General features: G+C 38.4%; 1 protein-coding gene across 1 annotated transcript in view; it reads left to right on the forward strand.

Annotated features, from left to right (window-relative positions):
* col20a1 (collagen type XX alpha 1 chain) overlaps positions 1-19554 on the forward strand; it is a 69873-nt gene that overhangs the window by 37473 nt on the left and 12846 nt on the right. Inside the window, exons 17-37 of the mRNA XM_066702658.1 lie at positions 934-1073; positions 2292-2424; positions 3670-3812; positions 4063-4192; positions 7310-7426; positions 7852-7998; positions 8593-8649; positions 8864-8902; positions 9349-9487; positions 9829-9971; positions 10900-11009; positions 11468-11626; positions 12204-12281; positions 12498-12584; positions 13053-13106; positions 13515-13610; positions 15571-15624; positions 16071-16124; positions 16585-16638; positions 17696-17767; positions 18100-18135. Of these exons, the coding sequence (XP_066558755.1) occupies positions 934-1073; positions 2292-2424; positions 3670-3812; positions 4063-4192; positions 7310-7426; positions 7852-7998; positions 8593-8649; positions 8864-8902; positions 9349-9487; positions 9829-9971; positions 10900-11009; positions 11468-11626; positions 12204-12281; positions 12498-12584; positions 13053-13106; positions 13515-13610; positions 15571-15624; positions 16071-16124; positions 16585-16638; positions 17696-17767; positions 18100-18135 (2042 nt within the window). The remainder of the gene's footprint in view (positions 1-933; positions 1074-2291; positions 2425-3669; positions 3813-4062; positions 4193-7309; positions 7427-7851; positions 7999-8592; positions 8650-8863; positions 8903-9348; positions 9488-9828; positions 9972-10899; positions 11010-11467; positions 11627-12203; positions 12282-12497; positions 12585-13052; positions 13107-13514; positions 13611-15570; positions 15625-16070; positions 16125-16584; positions 16639-17695; positions 17768-18099; positions 18136-19554) is intronic.

Below are 19554 nucleotides of genomic sequence, written 5' to 3' on the forward strand. Positions count from 1 at the left end.
GGTTTTACAGTCACTTTAGTTTTTTTGATGTTAGACATTACCATCAAAACCGCTTAATCTCCTCATTTTCATACACTCCAAATCATTAATAAAAGAGCTTGACAATAGTAAAACTATTTTTCTGGAGTCTAAAATACCACGTGCCACTGTTGGAGGTAATAGGACAGGCTTGTCAGTGGGACTGGTTCAATTATATTTCATCCTAAATTGGTTTATTTGACATGGTTGGTATGATATGGCTATTTAGTGCATACATCTAAATTTAACCATACATGTATTTTGTGACACATACATTGCTGTGAAAACTGTTGGAAATAAAAAAAAAGTACTGATGGGATTCAATCCTTATTTTTACAGTAGACAGTCCTGACAAACTCAGTTTTTTGTTTAATCTTTTAAACAGGTATAGATATAACACAACCTCTTTTCTTTAAGTAGAAAATTCCTGATTTGTATATTTTAGTCTTCTTAGACTTCCTTTTGAATGTGTTGAAATGCCACAAGCCATTGTCTTGGCAAAAACGTAACTGAGGATGACTGTGTCATAAGAACAGGCCAACAGGGTTTGCATCCTGACCTTTATTGATTATGTGACACCTAATTTTCCAACTTCATTATGATGCTGGTATAATGTGAATATCATGTTCTTCAGAGTGAGGTACTTTTATGAATAGGAAAAAAAAACACTACACAATGGCATTATCTGGAAATACTTATGAATAACCCCCAATGTGTTTAAACTATCATTTTAAAATAAATAGTGACAATATTGATGTACAACTCTTCAATTCACTGCATTCTCTGAGGAGCTGTACTTTGTTCATTATCTTTGATTATTAGGATTATATAGGATTTGTAACAGGTAAAGAACTAGATCTTATATTCAGATGTGTTGTAGCTATAAGGCTTTACTATGCTTTGTTTGCACTGTAGTGAAGGTGCCCTCCCCTTCCGAGCTGAGAGTTGCTAATTTCTCTGGGAGAGACATCATGGTGGAGTGGAAGTCTGCGGCCGATGATGTTGTCTCTTACCTCATCAAATGGATTTCACTCAGCGGTGGAAAGCTGAACCAGGTTAGACGTGCTACAGAGATGGTAAAAAACAAACCACTGCCTTTATACAGTATATGTTTATTCCTTCCCACATACACTGTAAAAAAAGATGTAAAATACAGTTAAATACTGTAATTTCTACAGTTGAGGAAATTGCTGCATATTCACCTGCATATTACTGCATTTGTTATAGTAAAATACTGTGTGATGTTTTCACAGTTTTGTTTGTTACCTGTCTGGTAAGGAAGCATGTAAGTTGTTTTCCACATGACACTCCGTGGGGTGTAAAACATGGTGGATGGTATGTATGGCAAATACGCCTTCCCTAGTTACCTGTCTACGACCCCACCAACATACATGATTACCGGTGGCAACCATGGCAACCTGTACAGCTACAAGTACCTGCTGGTCATCAAAGGCGCTCTGTATAAAGCACAGTGCCCAGAAGTGCGATGCATGGTGCCTAAGTGGAAGTGCAGGAGGGTATTTTTTTGTGCAGAGAGATAGAAGGAGTAACGACAACAAATCCTGGACAATTACCCGCTTTTATGAGAACATGCTTTGTGAAGGACCCCAAACAGGAAAACGACCCCCTGTTGATCAGTGATCCTTATTTCTTGGCAAACGACTTTGCTTCTATATAAGCCTTTATCTACAGCTGCTCTGGGCCGAATCGGGAAACCGAGTAGTGGCACAAGGATAGAAAGGGAATTAACAAAACGTGTAGTAGTAAGCGCCTTGACTTGACTTGACTAGGTTTTAGTTTCTCAGTTTTTCCAAACCAGCCTTTTTCATAACTATTGTTTACCTACCGATCTCAAACTGACACGTCCACTCCCCCCTGCGGTGTCACGATACAAATAGGTGATGGGTAGTGTCAAAACTACAATATATTGTACTGAAATAATTACTTGCTGATAATAATAATGTTTCTGCCTATAACAAGTCTGCCTATAGACAACTTGGTTAGAAAAAATGTTAATGAGTTCCCCATGTTAACATGCAATGTCTCATCCCCCACTGGGTAGTATTCTCGACTTGAAAGATAACCTTACATTTTCATAATTATTTAGATCAATTGTGGACAAAATTGTAAGTCTATCCCATTTCAAAGCAGTTCTTGAGGTACAACAAGAAGATGTCAATCCCTGCTATGTATCTGCTACCTCCATCTAATGACACACTGTATGCTGCTAAATTTGTGTCCTAGTGTGTGTATAACGGCCTCCTCTGTTTCAGCTCACAGTCAGTGGAGTCAGTGAGTCTGCCGTGCTGGAGAGAGTGGAGAATAATGATGAATACCAGATCTCTCTCTCTGCACTGTACGCCGACGGGGCGCAGAGCGAGGCAGTGGCCATTCGCTACAGCACCTGTGAGTAACCCCTACCTCAGGGACAGCCAAGCTTACAATCTGCAACTGTCTATCATTATATATTATTTCTGGATTAGTTTAACTCACTCTTCCTTTTATACTCACCTAAACACCTGCCCTCTGCTTGGACTCGCTCTTTCTCCGCTCTAGCCCCACAGTAGTGGAATGATTTTCCCATGAGCATTAGAACTGTACAGTGTCTTACTCCCGTATGATGCCTCCTTAAGTCACATTAGATTATATTATCCCTGTAGACAATTATAATATTTTAAAATATCCTTTCTCATGTTTTAATAAGGAAATGCTTTGCTATGGATTTCTGATGCAATGCTAATGCAAATGACTCGATTCATAGTAAGGTATTGTCCATCTCTGCCAATAAATGAGAAGAGAAGGACTCTTAGTATTGTGAGGAAAGCTAAATGCATTGCCTTGAAGATTCCATCCTTTGTATTTTTTGTGCATGAATGTGTTTTATTATGTGGGAAAGGCTTTGCCTCACTGCCTGAGGGATGTGGTTTTGCTGTATCCTTGGGTAAGTGTGTGATATATGTGTGTTACCTCACACCTCAGATGTGGGGGAAATTGTCAAGCGAAACCCAGGCATTGTCCAAATAATTTAGCCTTAAGTATCTCTTTAGATGGTACAGTGCTGTAAACTTAGGAAGGGATAGCAGGCAGGACAGAGGAGGTGAGTGGGGCTGTTTGGAGGGGGACGGCCAACATTAGCATCAGAATTGCTTTGCTTTCCAATCGTTTTGAAATAGAGTTGCTCCCTTGGAATAATTTCTAATAGCTACTCACATTTTTCATTTCAGAAAGGAGCCATACCCTGGTGTTTTCTATTGTTGTTCAAGCACTTCAGCAGCTGGCAGGCTCTTCTAAACTTGACAAAGCCGGCTCTATACTCTTAGGCACCTCGCCACAACGATTGCTGTGGGGAGTGTGTTTTCAGAGTAGATGAAATCTTAGTTATGTTAATGTGGCATTTTATCCCTGTCTTGCTGACTCCCCTTAGAGACAATAGAGACAAGCACAGGAATTAAGGACAGAAGTCACACCACATTTACTTGATTAACACCTTACAGAGTGTTTTACTTTCTCACAGTGTTTCTCACACTGGAGCTTTTGGAACCCCTCTGAAGTTATGAGATCCTGGTCCTGAGAAGGATATTTTGAATGAATAAACCTACATCTGTAATCCTAATATAATATAACCTTAATTTCGTTTTATTTCTCCTGTAGTTTCTGGAGGTGGCCCTTCCAACTTAGTGATAGATGAGGAGGCAGTGAACAGCCTGCTGGTGAGATGGGATCACCCTAACGCCCATGTTTCCCAGTACCGTGTACACTACACTGCGATGAGAGGTGAACCTGATGAGCAGACTGTAAGTACTTTAGAAAACAGCAAGTACGAGCCAAACATCTCAACCAACTGGCATCGACTAAGGAAGAAAGACATGTTGTGGCAGAATACTACGGAGCCCCAGAGATGACATAGTTGAGACACTGTTGATGTGATTTGGGGGTTTGAATGCTTTGTTGTTATTCTGTTCAATTATTCAGAATCTCATGCATCAAGGTGGACTGTGGTCTATGCACAGTCATGCACAGTAATACTTGGTCTTGCATTCCTAGGTATCTGTCCCTGGGAGAGAGAACAGCGTCCGACTGAAATCTCTGCTCCCAGACACCAAGTACAGTGTAGTGGTCACTGCAGTGTACAGAAACAGAGAAGGGGGCAGTGCATCTGCCCAGGGAAAGACATGTAAGTATCAAGTATCATGTCTCTCTCTCTGTGTATCATCCCTTTGACAAGGCTGTATCATTCAGGTAAGGCTTTTACCCTTAAGGTTGCAGTGTGTTATATATGTCACACTTGATAAAGATATATTATTCCAATTTACCACTTGGTTCCAAATGGTTAATGTTGAGGGCTTTAACTGTGTATTAAGGCTAAACATGTGTGAGTGTGATTATACTTATAATCGTAAAGCTCGAAAATCTACTCACTTCTAAATCTTTTGTAGTCATTTTTGTATTACTTTAGTATAAATACATGTTAATTTGGATTCATATGTTGTTTTTTTCTAACTTTATATGAACGAAAAGACACAAATTCGCCCGTTTTCTCATTGAAAATAGGTAAATTTCAAAATATCACTGTCCTGGACACAAAAGCAAGGTTTGTGGGGAATAATAGCCATTTTCTATACTTTTGAGGCATAAGCAATTAGGAAATAACACTTACTACCCAGGAACAAAAATTGTGTTACATATTGTTATAATATAACCAGCGATAGAAACCTTGGGATATTGGAATAGTGTCTGTCAGGTTGTTCATAGCTGTAGCGTCAACACATTTCCATAACGGTTTTTGAGCGGACCTCTTTGAAGATGCTGATGTGTCTGCAGTAACCCTGGCACTTAAATTGTGGGGAGCAAAGTTGCAGTGAGCACAAGACACCTCTCAGTCATTCTTGAGGGCCATTATGTGTTGCTGTCTGTACCGTTACCAAAACACTTTCTTTTTCCAATAGTCAATTCCTTAATGATTCCCTTATGTTGCCATTTTGTAAAACATTGAGTTACGGAATGTTAAAAAACTACAGGGGGCTACTTATTATTATTCAACATACTGAAAAATATTTAAAACTTATATGGGTTTTTCTGTCAAATAGACTAACTGGAGCGAGAATAAAGTGTAATTCTAAGTTTGACTGTTAATAGCCTATTGAAGAGGAATATATTTTTTCCCCCAATTATATTCATCTTATGTTCAGTATATTATTTTTATATTCAGTATTTTTATGATAGGGCGGGATGCTTTTTTGGGCTCATACGCTTTGATAATGTGATAAGGTGTTATTATTCAAGCAATCGCTGGGAGAGAAATCAGAAAGCAGTCTGACAGAGTTTCCCCTGGCAGATCAAGATCTCTCTGCATGCATGCAGGACCCAGCAGTTTCTATACAGTAACAAACAAAAGCATCATTCAAAAGACATTTCTTATCACTGAGAAATGACATTTAGAACTGCAAGCTGAAGGACATTTTTACTGGAACTTTGCAATAAGCAGATACACATCCCTCCCCTGTCTCACTCGCTTCTCCATCCCTCCCCTGCCCATCTGTACATGCTTATCTTGACTTAGAAACATCGGAGGCCTATTCACTTTGCTTCAACATCTACCATTTAAGAATGTTTTTTATAATGAACAGCAAAACATTGCAACTCCAATGCAATCATCCTTAAAGCCAAAGCCAATGTGTTGGTATCTTAGGCAGGAACACATCACTAAAAATGACACATTTGTAACACTTAAAACAAACAAACATTGCACATTTCGACTTTTAAAGTCGGAAGCTTTATAACACTTAAAAAAAAAAATATTTGCAATGGATGAATTTGCACATCATTATTTTTAATCTTTATTTTATTCGGTGTATTGGTTAATATTACTTTTATTATGCATTTATGCATATTGATAATTGATATTATCAATATTAATCAATATTATGTAATTGAACAATAAAATAGATAATACCGGCTACTGCGGTACATTTTTAAACTGTACACTCACCTAAAGGATTATTAGGAACACCTGTTCAATTTCTCATTAATGCAATTATCTAACCAACCAATCACATGGCAGTTGCTTCAATGCATTTAGGGGTGTGGTCCTGGTCAAGACAATCTCCTGAACTCCAAACTGAATGTTGAATGGGAAAGAAAGGTGATTTAAGCAATTTTGAGCGTGGCATGGTTGTTGGTGCCAGACAGGCCGGTCTGAGTATTTCACAATCTGCTCAGTTACTGGGATTTTCACGCACAACCATTTCTAGGGTTTACAAAGAATGGTGTGAAAAGGGAAAAACATCCAGTATGCGGCAGTCCTGTGGGCGAAAATGCCTTGTTGATGCTAGAGGTCAGAGGAGAATGGGCCGACTGATTCAAGCTGATAGAAGAGCAACTTTGACTGAAATAACCACTCGTTACAACCGAGGTATGCAGCAAAGCATTTGTGAAGCCACAACACGTACAACCTTGAGGCGGATGGGCTACAACAGCAGAAGACCCCACCGGGTACCACTCATCTCCACTACAAATAGGAAAAAGAGGCTACAATTTGCACAAGCTCACCAAAATTGGACAGTTGAAGACTGGAAAAATGTTGCCTGGTCTGATGAGTCTCGATTTCTGTTGAGACATTCAGATGGTAGAGTCAGAATTTGGCGTAAACAGAATGAGAACATGGATCCATCATGCCTTGTTACCACTGTGCAGGCTGCTGGTGGTGGTGTAATGGTGTGGGGGATGTTTTCTTGGCACACTTTAGGCCCCTTAGTGCCAATTGGGCATCGTTTACATACCACGGCCTACCTGAGCATTGTTTCTGACCATGTCCATCCCTTTATGACCACCATGTACCCATCCTCTGATGGCTACTTCCAGCAGGATAATGCACCATGTCACAAAGGTCAAATCATTTCAAATTGGTTTCTTGAACATGACAATGAGTTCACTGTACTAAACTGGCCCCCACAGTCACCAGATCTCAACCCAATAGAGCATCTTTGGGATGTGGTGGAACGGGAGCTCCGTGCCCTGGATGTGCATCCCACAAATCTCCATCAACTGCAAGATGCTATCCTATCAATATGGGCCAACATTTCTAAAGAATGCTTTCAGCACCTTGTTGAATCAATGCCACGTAGAATTAAGGCAGTTCTGAAGGCGAAAGGGGGTCAAACACAGTATTAGTATGGTGTTCCTAATAATCCTTTAGGTGAGTGTATATATATATATATATATATATATATATATATATATATATATATATATATATATATAACGAGCAATGCAACTGTGTTTTTATTCACAGCTACCCTGAGAGTTAGCAGTTTGAATGTGTACAAGTCTGACCACTCCAGCCTGTGTGTCTCGTGGAAGCCTGTTACTCCAGCGACTGGTTATAGAGTAGTTATCCAATCTCTGAAAGGTAATACCCCCTCTTTTCATTGTTGTGTTCTTCTCTAAACCTGCTCCATTTCAATGTTGAATTACTAGAAAAGCAGACATTTTAAATGGCAAAACCATCTCAATTGTTTCTGTTAGCATGTTACTTGTTAACTGTTAACTGAAGTTTGTCGGGCTGGGAATGGGGGAGCTTATCAATTAAACACCACAACTTTCAAACGATTAGCTATTTGTTTTCTACTTTAAATAATAAAACTACCACATCCTCACATCATTTTATGTAGCACATGGTGTGTAGATGTATTTAAGGGAATGGAAATAGTGGTGAGAAAACAATTTTGGATTCTGCTGATCTTAGATGGGGAATCATGTACACATACCTCTGTAAACAGATTGGACAGTGGCTGTTGCCCCCAATCCTGATGTTACTCTCTCCTGTGTTTCAAGACAAGAAAACAGAAGACAGGAATCTGGACAGTCTTACCAGTAGTCACTGCTTCACTGATCTACAGCCTGAGGTGGTGTATCGCATCAGCATGTACTCCCTGCTCCAAACAGCAGAGGGCACCCCAGTCACTGTCCTGCATTCTACAGGTCAGCTGTCTCTCTACTGAGTATGCCTATGCATAGGCAGCATGTAGATATAAACACCTATTATAATAAAATATTGTTGCTCTTTTAATTTTTGTTAAATTCAGTACATAAACCTAGGAGTGAAAATAGAGTGCGCCAGTTTTTACACATTTCGAAGCATTCCTGCCCAGAATATGCTTGGTTCTATCTGTGAAGGCTCTGAGACAAATTAAAGTGTCATACGTGAAAAGGGGGCTAAAGATTGTGTGTTCTCCATAGTCATTTGTATGTTTATAGAGTTTAATTGTTTCACCTCTAATGAACTTTATTAGAATCCTTGATATATTTATCCTAACTTATCCTGTTTTATTAATATTGAGATTTTACACAAAGGTGTTTCAAAGTGAGATAATTAATTGTATCTGATTTTGTGAGTAACATTTAAGCAAACAGTAAATACATTTAAGGAAACTTTGATATGCAAGCACACAAGACAGAGAGCAATTTGAAGTATTTGAAGTAAATATTTGAATTTGTATTATTTCACCTAGCTGGTATTGAGAGTGTTACTTTTCAAGCTCTTGACATACTGTTCAAACTGTTATCACCTCACAGCCGCTGGGCCTGCAAAACTTTCCCCTCCGTCCAGGTACATCCCTCACAACAATGAAGGTAGGAATCAAGGATATATCTTCTAATTTCCCTTGAAAAACCTGTAAGAGTCTTGTTTGGGAAACAGAGCAGATATTTACCAAAAACAGCACTGACAGCTCTCACATTTTTTAATTATTACATTATTATCTGCACCATGATAAGATTTGGCCATGTATTTCTCCAGACCTGTTTCCATTAATATACAGCTCATATTTGTCTGTGTTTTGTGCAGTGTGTCCCGAGGTGACCATCAGAAACACATTAGTCAAAGGTAAGAAAAAATACTTTGTGTTGTTTCTGGACAGTTTCATATGATATTTTTTAATTCCGATTTGTTTTACAGTGGATTTTGATATCACTTGATGTAAGGATCCCTTTACTTTATTTGTCTGTTTACCGTAAGTTCATTCTCCAGCTGAAATCATTCCATGATTTTGTGATCTGGTTGATTGACAAACACTAGTTCTTGAGTTCCTGCAGTATTTGTTCCTATTTTTTGCAATCTGGGATAAATTAACCCCTAAGTAAAGCTTTTTCTACTTGGTCTTTTACTTTATATTGCACTTCTTGTATTTATATTAATCTACCACACTTTATTAATTACCATGGCATTACTGCAATAATAAATCATATATTTAGTAGGGAATAAGCCATACTTTCTGAAAAAATACTATGGTAAATAACTGTACTGCTATATTGCTGTCATCCCTTTAACAGGCTTCGACATGATGGAGGCATTTGGACTAACCAGAAGTCAGTTTGCCTCAGTGGAGGGGGTGTCTGCAGAGCCCTTTGTGTTCAACACTATTCCCTCTTACACCATTTACCAAGACATCCAGCTGACACAGAGCACCAGGTGAGTCTTTGACACAGATGATAATAATAATAATATTTACCTAATACATTACATTTACCTAAATTCCTTCCCTCCACAGTGACTAGATTAGCTTTTGCAAAAGTAATGCAATTTACTATTTATTACAAGTAAATATATTAGGCACTTTTATACTGCCATTTCTGAGCAGGATAAAATGCTACCAATGCAAATTATGCATACCAAAGCATTGTATATTTTTAGGTCTGTAATCAATGACCACCTTATTGAATAAATTGAGAATAATACTGTATATGAAAACAAAAATGTGATACTTTACCAATTTTAACAATGTTTTTCTTTTGTTTTTTTCTGTGTTTTAGTTTCATCCATCCTGCAGGTATTCCTACTGAACATACCATCAGCTTCCTGTTCAGGGTCCTTCAGGACACCCCGAAGGATGCCTTTGCCCTCTGGCAGCTAACCGATGAAGACTTCCAGCCAAAGATTGGGGTCATCCTGGACCGTAAGCCTAACCTGTGACAGCAGCCGAGATAGCACATACATTTATAGGCTATGCCAAAGCAAAAGTCAAACTTTAACCAGTAATCTTTAATCCTTGTTAATCTAGTTATCATATCCCAAAGTACAGCTGGCTTTGGGTTTGGCTTAATTGCTTTTAGGCCTGGTTACTGTAGGATACTGATCATAGTCAACAGAGAGATGAAAAGGCTGTCTTTTGCATTGATGTGGTCACTCCGAATGTCATATTGATGTCATATTGATGTCATATTGATGTCAGATGTCATAACTGAAGAATCAGACAAACGTGTGATCATCCTTATATGTTGATTTTGTAATACAGTGAAGAAAGACATGTTTTTTTTTATCTTTAACAGGAAAGTAATCAATGGTGTAAACACATTAGTTAAAATATGAAAATACAACTAAATCAAATTGTTTTTGTGTGTTTTTTACCAAGAGTCCCAGCTTTAAAAATATAGATATTACTTAAGATTGGGTGACACATAATGAGTATGAACAAACCATTGTTTATATCAAAATCTAATTATTGTTTACCAGACCATGATGTTTTTAATTAAAATATGATTTTCCTTCAGGAGCTGGAGTCATAGCTGTCTGACTCTGCTACAGTGTGCAGTCATGGCCTATAAAGCTACACTTTTAAAATATTTGTTTGCCTTCTGCTATAGAAGTTTCTTTAGTCATGTGATATTAGAATTAAGACAAACATGATGGCAGTCAAGTCACATAAGTCATTCAGTAATCAGTGTGGCATGCAATGACATTTGTCTTCCATTTACGAACATCTTTTTACTTCCTAAAGGTCATGAAGCTGAATAGATGAATGTGTCCTTAATTTGTTTTCTCATTTTGCTACAGAAGCAAAAGTGTTGCACAACCTTACCCACATTTTTCTTCTTGATTTGCAGCTGTGAGAAAACATATAAAGTATTTTAGCCAGGATTTCAGTGAAGTGGTTCAGGAAGTCAACTTTGACCAACCCCATGTGAAAAAGTTGTTTCATGGCAGCTATCACAAGGTCAGTGTTGAAATGGAGCAGCCATTGTCAAGTAATGTTTGGTTTTGTGAGGTTTGCATAGAAGGAAACACATATACTTCTATACCCCCATACTGATTTTTAGATATAGTTTAGAACCAACTCATGTTTAGAATGACCAAGTACAGCATGACATAAAATCCAGAATGCTGTGACTTTGATGTTTGCTGTAAACTGGCATCCCACTAGGGGTAGAGCACATATTGAGAAGCATCTGTAGCAGGTCGATAGGACTGGTAGATATTCAGAGATCATTCAGAGAAATTATTTCACTCATCATCTAGTATGAACATAGGTTCATAGGAGATCAATTGACATCAAAGAGAAAAAACAACACACTGTACATTGCAAATCTTTTTTCTATTTGATTCTTAATCTGTGTTTCTGATGATGCAGTGGCTTTTTAAACCAGGAATGATTACAGCTGTACTGTTTTGCAGGTCCACTTGGCTGTAAGTGAAATCCATGTCAGTCTGTATATAGACTGTCAGCTTGTGGCTGAGAGCCCAGCCAACTCTCTGGGCACCATTCCCACCAATGGCTTTGAAATGCTGGGCAAGCTGGTGAAGACTAGAGGGCCGAACAGTGGATCTGTGTCAGTAAGTCACTTTGTCAGCCTTAATAAATCAGGCTCTTTAGATGTCTAATTCCTATTGAATCATAACATTAATTACATTTGATCTTCTGCACATAAAAATTAAATTTTTGTTAGCATCACATAATCTTTTTTTCTTGTGTATAATTCTTTGTGTTTTTTTAATACAATGCATCTGTAATGTAATACTTGTCAGATTAATACTTGTGTACATTTTTATTTATATTTTTTTGTTTGTAATTATAATATCTGAGAAATTATATAATTAGCAATACCAGAAAATAACTAAATACTTCTCAGCCTTATAGGGAATCTTTGTATTGTAGTTTTACTTTTTATGAGCTCAGACCACATTGGCTCTTTTAATGTATTAAAATATACTGAGATATGGATAGCTGACCTATTTCCTTGTCCCAGAAAATTTGTATATTTTGTTCCACTTTAACTCATTTGCTTGAGACAGTTCTTGTCATATTTGGGCTGTTTTCCATGTTTACAGCCGAATCTTAATCTTAATCTCTTGTGTGCCTGAGGTGTAGTTTCATACTCCAGTGTGTCTGAGCCGCGTATTTCTGGTAAAGTTTCAGATGCAGTCCTTTGAGATTGTCTGTAATGCTTCCTGGCCTTTGGAAGACACCTGTTGTGATATTCCAGCCAAGGTGAGTATATTTGACTGGAAAATGCTCCTTTCAAGTTCTTTGTTTATAACTATGGAGGTCTGCAACAGGCAGCAGTTATATTTCACAGTACCATCAACACCACTACACTGTCCAGCTGTGGACAAACACATACTGAGAATTATCTGAAGCTATGTTTTGTTTTCCATGAAACACGGAGCATGAGTAGTCTAACCTGGTGGGTGATTTGTCTTCCAGAGAGATGAGGAGAGCTGCCCAGCGCCTGCCTATGCCTGTACCTGCACCTCCAATATCCCAGGGGCTGCTGGGCCGCCTGGTCCCCCGGTTGGTGTTTCTGTAGGGGTTATGACACAATGCTGAGGCATGAACGCTATATTGAAATCCCACAGTAGAGGACAACTGAGCTTTCAGAATACTTCTATTTCATGTATACATTGGCATTACAAAGGGTACTATATAAATTAAAGATTGATTTGATTTAATTACCACATAGTGCTTTACAGAGTCAATGTGTACATTAAGTGAAACTCAGTGTTCACTTAAGTTGTTTGATGTAACTGGCCACGGGTTTTTCCCTGATGTTTTTAAGAGATATTTTCTGATATCAGCAAAGAATACAGCAATTCAAACACCTGAATCAGGTCAGCTTCAGAAAAAACATGTTTTATAAACAACATTGCCAATTGATTAAAACCTCAGTGGCTCTACATGTTGTTGAATCATGGAACCATACTGCGACTGTACCAGTATGCATGTTGTACTTCAGTTCATCTTTGCTTTTCACTTCTTCAGGGTAAGCCAGGACCTAGGGGTGAGAGAGGAGAGAAAGGGGAGCCAGGGCCACAGGTTAGTTTTCAATCCAACTTCATTCACGGTCTAGCAGACTAACTGGGCAACACATTTTGTAGTCCCAGTCTCACTCCTTGGAGAATCAGATATTATGCATTTGACAAATTCTACCATCTAATCAACACTTTATTTAATGTATCATCTACTAGGCATGTAATTAAAACATATTTTTTGACCTATTAGTTCAAGGCACTATATAATGCTTTGTTAGTTACATATTATGCTCATTCTCAAAAGCATTACATAAATATGAAAATATTATTGTACATTTCATGCCTTGGTGTTTTTGTATATGTTTCTTGCAGTGTCATGCAAGTGCTCATGCATTCTTAAGTCTGTCATGTTAAAAAAAAGTCTGCATGTATATTAATCGCCACTACAACTCTCTTCCTGCGCTGTTTGCAGGGGGAGGCCGGCCCTCCAGGGGAGATGGGCTCAGGGGGGCCAGCTGGTTCCCTGGGGTCCCATGGCCCTCAAGGAATGACAGTTCGAGGTCGAGTGGTAGGTGTCCTAGACATACAGAGCTGCTGAAAACTGAATCTTGTCTAAAATCCCTTGAGGATGCCAGATTAAAATTAATAATGGGAATAATGTAGCAAAAATTGGAAAATAGTTTTTGCAGGTGTAGCTCTCAGATGAAATATAATTTATTTTTACACATCAAGTCATTTTGTTCTAAACTGTTAGTTGTAACTGTTACTAAACTTTTCGTTTACTGAACTGTTAGTTTAGTTGTCCAACTTTCTGTTAATAAAAAATGGATGCCCTGAGCCAGTGAATGCATTATTGATCCAAGGCAGTGATTTCAATGAAGACAAACAACATTGTTATAATTTTTACTATGTTGTTATGGGTTCATTTTCATAGGGATATTTTCATTTGGGAGAAGGGACTCTCATTTCCTGGAATTTAATATTGAATTGACATTGAATTGTTATATCACTTCAGACATACATTCCACAGTGACGCTGGTCTTTTCTTGAAGAAAAATGGTCAAATGGCATGGTCTGTTCCATAACAAAAAAAACATAAATAAACCACAGAACTGAAAAACAGCTCCAGTCCAAAAGACACAGGACACTGTGATCTTTGTAATGTGTATGTGTGTATGTATACACTCACCTAAAGGATTATTAGGAACACCTGTTCAATTTCTCATTAATGCAATTATGTAACCAACCAATCACATGGCAGTTGCTTCAATGCATTTAGGGGTGTGGTCCTGGTCAAGACAATCTCCTGAACTCCAAACTGAATGTCTGAATGGGAAAGAAAGGTGATTTAAGCAATTTTGAGCGTGGCATGGTTGTTGGTGCCAGACGGGCCGGTCTGAGTATTTCACAATCTGCTCAGTTACTGGGATTTTCACGCACAACCATTTCTAGGGTTTACAAAGAATGGTGTGAAAAACATCCAGTATGCGGCAGTACTGTGGGCGAAAATGCCTTGTTGATGCTAGAGGTCAGAGGAGAATGGGCCGACTGATTCAAGCTGATAGAAGAGCAACTTTGACTGAAATAACCACTCGTTACAACCGAGGTATGCAGCAAAGCATTTGTGAAGCCACAACACGTACAACCTTGAGGCGGATGGGCTACAACAGCAGAAGACCCCACCGGGTACCACTCATCTCCACTACAAATAGGAAAAAGAGGCTACAATTTGCACAAGCTCACCAAAATTGGACAGTTGAAGACCGGAAAAATGTTGCCTGGTCTGATGAGTCTCGATTTCTGTTGAGACATTCAGATGGTAGAGTCAGAATTTGGCGTAAACAGAATGAGAACATGGATCCATCATGCCTTGTTACCACTGTGCAGGCTGGTGGTGGTGGTGTAATGGTGTGGGGGATGTTTTCTTGGCACACTTTAGGCCCCTTAGTGCCAATTGGGCATCGTTTAAATGCCACGGCCTACCTGAGCATTGTTTCTGACCATGTCCATCCCTTTATGACAACCATGTACCCATCCTCTGATGGCTACTTCCAGCAGGATAATGCACCATATCACAAAGGTCGAATCATTTCAAATTGGTTTCTTGAACATGACAGTGAGTTCACTGTACTAAACTGGCCACCACAGTCACCAGATCTCAACCCAATAGAGCATCTTTGGGATGTGGTGGAACGGGAGCTTCGTGCCCTGGATGTGCATCCCACAAATCTCCATCAACTGCAAGATGCTATCCTATCAATATGGGCCAACATTTCTAAAGAATGCTTTCAGCATCTTGTTGAATCAATGCCACATAGAATTAAGGCAGTTCTGAAGGCGAAAGGGGGTCAAACACAGTATTAGTATGGTGTTCCTAATAATCCTTTAGGTGAGTGTATATATATATATATATATATATATATATATATATTTAACAGAACCTGAATATATATATATATATATATATATATATATATATATATATATTCAGGTTCTGTTAAAGTAATTACCTCCCTTGTGTTTTTAAGGGTCCTCCTGGTGAACGTGGGGAAAAGGGAGACATTGGAAAGCCTGGACTTCAGGTAATACTGGAATTGTGCTTCAACAGTCAGTCCTGCTTGAAAGTATTATTAAAATAGTTGGATGATGTTTTCAGGGAACGGTTATATGAATGCACGGCTGTGGTGACTGAGGCTTACTTATTCGCCTAGTGAAGGAAACCATGAACACTTGTGTCATGTGACTATGGTAGCACCCAATTCTGCCGATCCCAAAGTCTGCCCTGTTCACTGAGTTGCAGTAAGATGCATTGTAAATGACTTGGCATGGACAACACTGAGCTCAACAGGTGCCCCAAATAACCTGATTGTACACATTTATATTATAAATTCAATTAGAAACATCTGCCTGTCAGATTTAATTGTATGTTATTAAATGAAAACAGTAATCATGTCTGACCCTGGGGACTTTTAATCTGAGCTAGCAAAGGCTGAGATATGTTTTGATGTCTCCCTCTCCATGTACCCAGGGAGCCCCAGGGCCACCAGGTCCTTTAGGAAAGGAAGGGGTGCCAGGCCCCAAGGTAAGTCGAGATTTCAGCTTTCAGACAGCTGTGATATTGAATTCATTATTCTTTGCTTAAGCTTTTTTACTGCATTATTTCTTATACTCAGCAAGTTTCACTTTGTTTAACATGATAAAGGCATTGCATTTTAAAATATATGGGATATATGTTAAATATTTTTTAGACTGTAATCCATATATTTATTTTATTTGTTCAGAATTTATGGTGAGGTTAATTTCTATTATGTATTTTCTGCATATATAACACACATGGATTACAGACTATATTATATAAACTATATTTTAAATATTTTAAATATAAGAAGGATTCAAATCTTGGCATATGAATAATATAAGAACCATACATTTTTATCATATACTAATATATTTTAACTTGTGGGAGTCTAGACCTGCAGTGAGAGTATAATTCTTTGCAATTATTTTTTTGTGTGACGTATGGTATCTCATTGTTTTACCAGGGAACCAGAGGAGTGGAAGGAAATCAGGGCCCCCCTGGCCCCTCAGGTCCACGAGTAAGTCTTTGTACTTTCTCAAAGGATTGAAAATAGAGCTGTGTTAGATCTATACAATTAGCTTGGCATGTAAAATATTCTGCCTTTTAGGACTGAAAAATACACCGATCAGCTATAACATTATGACCACCTGCCTAATATTGTGTAGGTCCCCCTTTTGCCACCAAAACAGCCCTGACCCGTCAAGGCATGGACTCCACTAGACCTCTGAAGGTGTGCTGTGGTATCTGGCACCAAGACGTTAGCAGCAGATCCTTTAAGTCCTGTAAGTTGCGAGGTGGGGCCTCCATGGATCAGACTCGTTTGTCCAGCACATCCCACAGATGCTCGATTGGATTGAGATCAGGGGAATTTGGAGGCCAATTCAACACCTTGAACTTGTGATTCATAGACCAGGCCACCTTCTTCCATTGCTCCGTGGTCCAGTTCTGATGCTCATGTGCCCATTGTAGGCGCTTTCGGCAGTGGACAGGGGTCGGCATGGGCACCCTGACAGGTCTGCAACTACGCAGCCCCATATGCAACAAACTGCGATGCACTGTGTGTTCTGACACCTTTCTAGCAGAACCAGCATTAACTTTTTCAGCAATTTGAGCTACAGTAGCTCATCTGTTGGATCGGACCACACAGGCCAGCCTTCGCTCCCCACGTGCATCAATGAGCCTTGGCCGCCCATGACCCTGTCGCCCTGACCACTGCAGACCGGTTTTGGAGATGCTCTGACCCAGTCGTCTAGCCATCACAATTTGGCCCTTGTCAAAGTCGCTCAGATCCTTACGCTTGCCCATTTTTCCTGCTTCTAACACATCAACTTTGAGGACAAAATGTTCACTTGCTGCCTAATATATCCCACCCACTAACAGGTGCCATGATAACGAGATTATCAGTGTTATTCACTTCACCTGTCAGTGGTCATAATGTTATGGCTGATCGTTGTATATACCTCTGCTTCATAACAGAATAACTAACGAATTGCATGATAAAGGTTACAGCAAATGGAGCAGAACACTGTGTCTACTCTGAGTTTTAACCCCAGTGACACCATCTACCTTTCTAGGGCTTCCAGGGTATGCCTGGGGTCCCAGGTGCAGAAGGGGAGAGGGGCCACCCAGGGTTGGTGGGGCCAACGGTAAGCACAAATGTTCATCACAATCATTTTCTTAATTCTTTTCTTTAAAATTAAAATAATGAAATGAGACAAAGTACAAGAAATGTGTCCCCCTCTTGTAAGCTCTAAGGGCCATATTCATACTACTTTAGCACCTGTCGTTTCTTAATGAGGAAGAAAACACAAAGATGTAAGGAAGTATCACGTGAAAATTTAATTTCAGTTAGCAAAAGAAAATTACAAGCTTTTTCTTTATTTTCCATTTAACATGATATTGGCTATTTTAACATGAATGCTCTTCAGTAATATGGCTACTATTTAAAACAAGTTACATTGTGTTTTCTTTTCCACAGGGACTTCCTGGTCACAAGGGAGAGAGGGGTGAAAAGGTGGGTCTGTTTTGATTCTTAGAGACACAGAATCACAGATAATTTTGTTTATTGGACATGCATAACTATTTTCAGCATCACACAGTTTAGAATTGGTCCCTATATTTCTGAATCTTCAAAAGACGAATTGCAAACGGGATTCCCTGTCAGTGTTGGCTGTTAGGTAGGCTTGGTACATTTATTTCTAATGGCCCTGCCTGTTGTAATTAGTGTTGTAATTCATGTCTGATTATCACAGAGATTTGATGACAGATCACGCAATTATTAATGATTATTTTTCATTAAAAGTATTCTCAGAATCTGCAATCAGGAGATACAAAGAGATGCCCTTGTTAGTGTAATGAATGTCGCTATGAACCATTGTATAAGTCTTGGAGTTAAGACATGGAAAAGCTGTTTTTTAAATGAATAATTGCATGAGGATTGTTCTCAACAAAGAATATTACAACTCATTAATTATTCTATAACATGCATTTTCCTGTATCACCTGATTGCAGTTCTGAGATATTTTTAATGGAAAGCAATTATTAATAAATGTATGATTAGTTCTCTTATCAGATCTCTGTGATTGGATTAATGAATTAACACCACTACTTACAGCTGTATGCTGAAATAAACACTGAAATCTCGGGAGCCCTGTTAAATCACTCTCTAAAGCAAAAACATCATGACACATATGAAGCTTAATCCCCTTTGGTGTCAGAAGTCCAAGCTTAAGTTTAAAAAACAACTTACATATTTCCTTTTTTGTACATTTTTACAAGATAAAAGTAATCAGAGAATCCCACATGCAATCAACAGTTTTATCTAGAGTCACGCTGAGCGAATATTTGTAATAATCAAACATGAGTATTATGAATATGAGAATATGAATATGAGTATTGCTTTAATCAAGTCGAGTCGGTTGATTGAATGCAGAAGAAACAAGGTAGTTGTGGAATGAAGTAAAGTGTTATCAAAAGTGTTTATTTCTAGTTTTTTTTGCTGTTCGAAAACATTGGAGCAAACTTTGCAGTAGAGCAAAAAGCTTTGAAAGCTGACCAATTATTTTTATAAGTCATTAACTTTTAATATGACAAAAACTTAATTTTGCCTTACAAAAAATATTGATCATTTTCTTAAGGGATCAAAAACAAGTATTATTTTCAGAATCTCTTGTTTCTTTAAAGAACAATGGCAGTTTAATTGAGGTATAGACTGACGATACTGTTGTCAAATGAACACATTTTTGTATTCATATTTACACCTTACAATTGGGCACCTTTTTATTTTGTTGTTTTTCCCATGACTAACAAAATAATTAAGAACTTGGAGCAATTCAAAGCTGAATAAAAAACAGACAAAACAGAGACTGTAGTTTGTTACCTGCCGTTTCTGTTAATAAGTTGTTGCAAAACAGTGGTATGAAGGGTGTCATAG

Source organism: Amia ocellicauda, chromosome 4 (genome assembly GCF_036373705.1).
Source record: "Amia ocellicauda isolate fAmiCal2 chromosome 4, fAmiCal2.hap1, whole genome shotgun sequence".
Classification (NCBI taxonomy): domain Eukaryota; kingdom Metazoa; phylum Chordata; class Actinopteri; order Amiiformes; family Amiidae; genus Amia; species Amia ocellicauda.